Raw genomic sequence first — 2324 nt, 5'->3', positions numbered from 1 at the left:
CTGAACCAGAATGTCCTATTTCTAAAACTCCTATTTCTAAAACTTCTGATCTTTGACTGAGTACCTTTAAATAAATCATATAGACTCGTTTAAGCTAGTGCCCAGGCAGCCTTCTTCCATCTATTGTTTCCTATTAAGTAGTATAATGAATGCATTCTGACTTAAAGTCTTAGTTTAAATAGGCCTCTAGTGGGTGTACCACTCTTTCTACAGTCAGAATCATTAACACATTCACTACCAGCTGACTACCTCTAATTTTAGAGATTGAAATATGTCATTACAGAGCCACCTGTGAATCATTTTCTTTTATCTTCAGATTATTGCTTTTGTCCTGGAAGGAAAAAGATCTAAAGTTACTCGGCGGCCAAAGGCCAGTGACTACCAACGTTTGGACCAGAAGGTAAGGAAGGAAGAGCCAAGAAGAGCCAGATCTATGGTAGGGAAATTGATTCTGGGGGTGCTCTTGTTATTGCCCCTAGTCTCATCAGACCATAAACTAGAAGCCCCCATGTATACATTTCTACAACATTAGAGCCAGAAAAGACCTTCAAGTACTCTGCAACAACTTTCTCCATCAACACATGAGGAAACAGTCCCACTCAGAAACAGTGTGATTTTTTTTTCTTAATTTTCTACTATCAGTGTCAAAATCAGGACCTGATCACAAATGCCTAGATTTCCAGCCCTGAGCTTTTTGTACTCAGCTAGTGCTTCATAGACTCATAAGCATATATATAAATCACCTTGGGAATTGTGATAAAAAGCAACATCTGATTCGCTAGGTATGGATGGGATGGTACCTACGTTTGTACATTTTTATGAAGTACCTGGATGGCACCAAATGCTCTTGTAACCACACTTTGGATGGCATAGTACTAGACTCCCTGGAAACAAATGAGCTAGAAGCACATAAGCTTCCAATTCCCCACATTATCCCTTTGTGTTAAGCCTTGTGAGCTATAGCTCCTGAGTGCAGCCAGTCCATCCCTCTGCCAGGGGCAAGTCTTCCTTCTACCCCACTGCAGCAGAATTGAGCCAGGGTCTTTTTCTTTCTTTTTTGGGGGGCGGGGGCCAGGGCTGGGTTTGAACCCATCACCTTTGGCTTATAGGGTCACCACACTACTCCTTGAGCCACAGGCACTGCCGAAGGATCTTTTTCTTTTTTTTTTGAGACGGAGCCTCAAGCTGTCCCCCTGGGTAGAGTGCCATGGCATCGCACTCACAGCAACCTCCAACTCCTGGGCTCAAGCGAGTCTCCTGCCTCAGCCTCCCAAATAGCTGGGACTACAGGCGCCCGCCACAACGCCCGGCTATTTTTTTTTTGATTGCAGCCATCATTGTTGTTTGGCGGGCCCGGGCTGGGGATTCGAACCTGCCACCTTAGGTTATGTGGCTGGCGCCTTAGCCGCTTGAGCCACAGGCGCCAAGCCCAAGGATCTTTTTCTAAAGGTAGCCTGTATAAACAGGAATATTGTACTCTCACTGTGTTATTACCTGCCTGTACTCTTCCTTCCCTGTTTTGTATAGCAAAAGGAAGGAGATTGCCAAGAATACTTGATGGCTTAACTATGAATTATTCTCAGACTTTCTGTAGTAGAACATGATTCACTTTTACAATTCATATCAGCTACAGAACAAGCCATGGACCTCAGAACATGTTTGCTAACTAGCGAGTGGGTAACATTCAAGATTTAGATTTAGCTTACTACCTTCCCAGATAACTGATTTTTTTTTTTTTTTAGACAGAATCTGACTCTGTCACCCTGGGTGCCTTAGTGTCATCATAGCTCACAGCAACCTCAGACTCTTGGGCTCAAGTGATTGTTTTCCCTCAGCCTCCCAAGTAGCTGGGACTATAGGCGCCTGGCTATTTTTAGAGACAGTCTTACTCTTGCTCAGGCTGGTCCCAAGCTCTTGAGCTTTGGCTGTCCACCCATCTCGGTCTCCCAGAGTGGTAGGATTACAGGTGTGAGTCAACACACCTGGCCTTTTAGGCTGGTCTTGAACTCCTGAGTTAAAGTGATCCATCCACCTCAGCCCCCAGAGTGCTAGGATTATAGGCATGAACCCTTTCACTTGGCCCTAGATAACTGACTTTAAGAAATTTCCTGGCTTGGCACCTATAGCTCAACTGGCTAAGGCGCCAGCCATGTACACCTAAGATGGCGGGTTCGAATCCCCAGCCCGGACCTGCCAGAACAATGACGGCTGCAACCAAAAAATAGCCGGACGTTGTGGCGGGCGCCTGTGGTCCCAGCTACTTGGGAGGCGGAGGCAGGAGACTCGCTTGAGCCCAGGAGTTGGAGGTTGCTGTGAGCTGTAAT

General features: G+C 45.9%; 1 protein-coding gene across 1 annotated transcript in view; it reads left to right on the top strand.

Moving 5' to 3' along the window:
* TGOLN2 (trans-golgi network protein 2) overlaps positions 1–2324 on the top strand; it is a 10896-nt gene that overhangs the window by 3858 nt on the left and 4714 nt on the right. The window contains exon 3 of the mRNA XM_023518770.1: positions 317–400. Coding sequence (XP_023374538.1) covers positions 317–400 — 84 coding nt within the window. The remainder of the gene's footprint in view (positions 1–316; positions 401–2324) is intronic.

Source organism: Otolemur garnettii, unplaced genomic scaffold (genome assembly GCF_000181295.1).
Source record: "Otolemur garnettii isolate 467f Iridium unplaced genomic scaffold, OtoGar3 scaffold00147, whole genome shotgun sequence".
Taxonomy (NCBI): Eukaryota; Metazoa; Chordata; class Mammalia; order Primates; family Galagidae; genus Otolemur; species Otolemur garnettii.
Note: the sequence above shows the minus strand (reverse complement) of the source record. Positions and strands in the feature narration are given on the sequence as shown.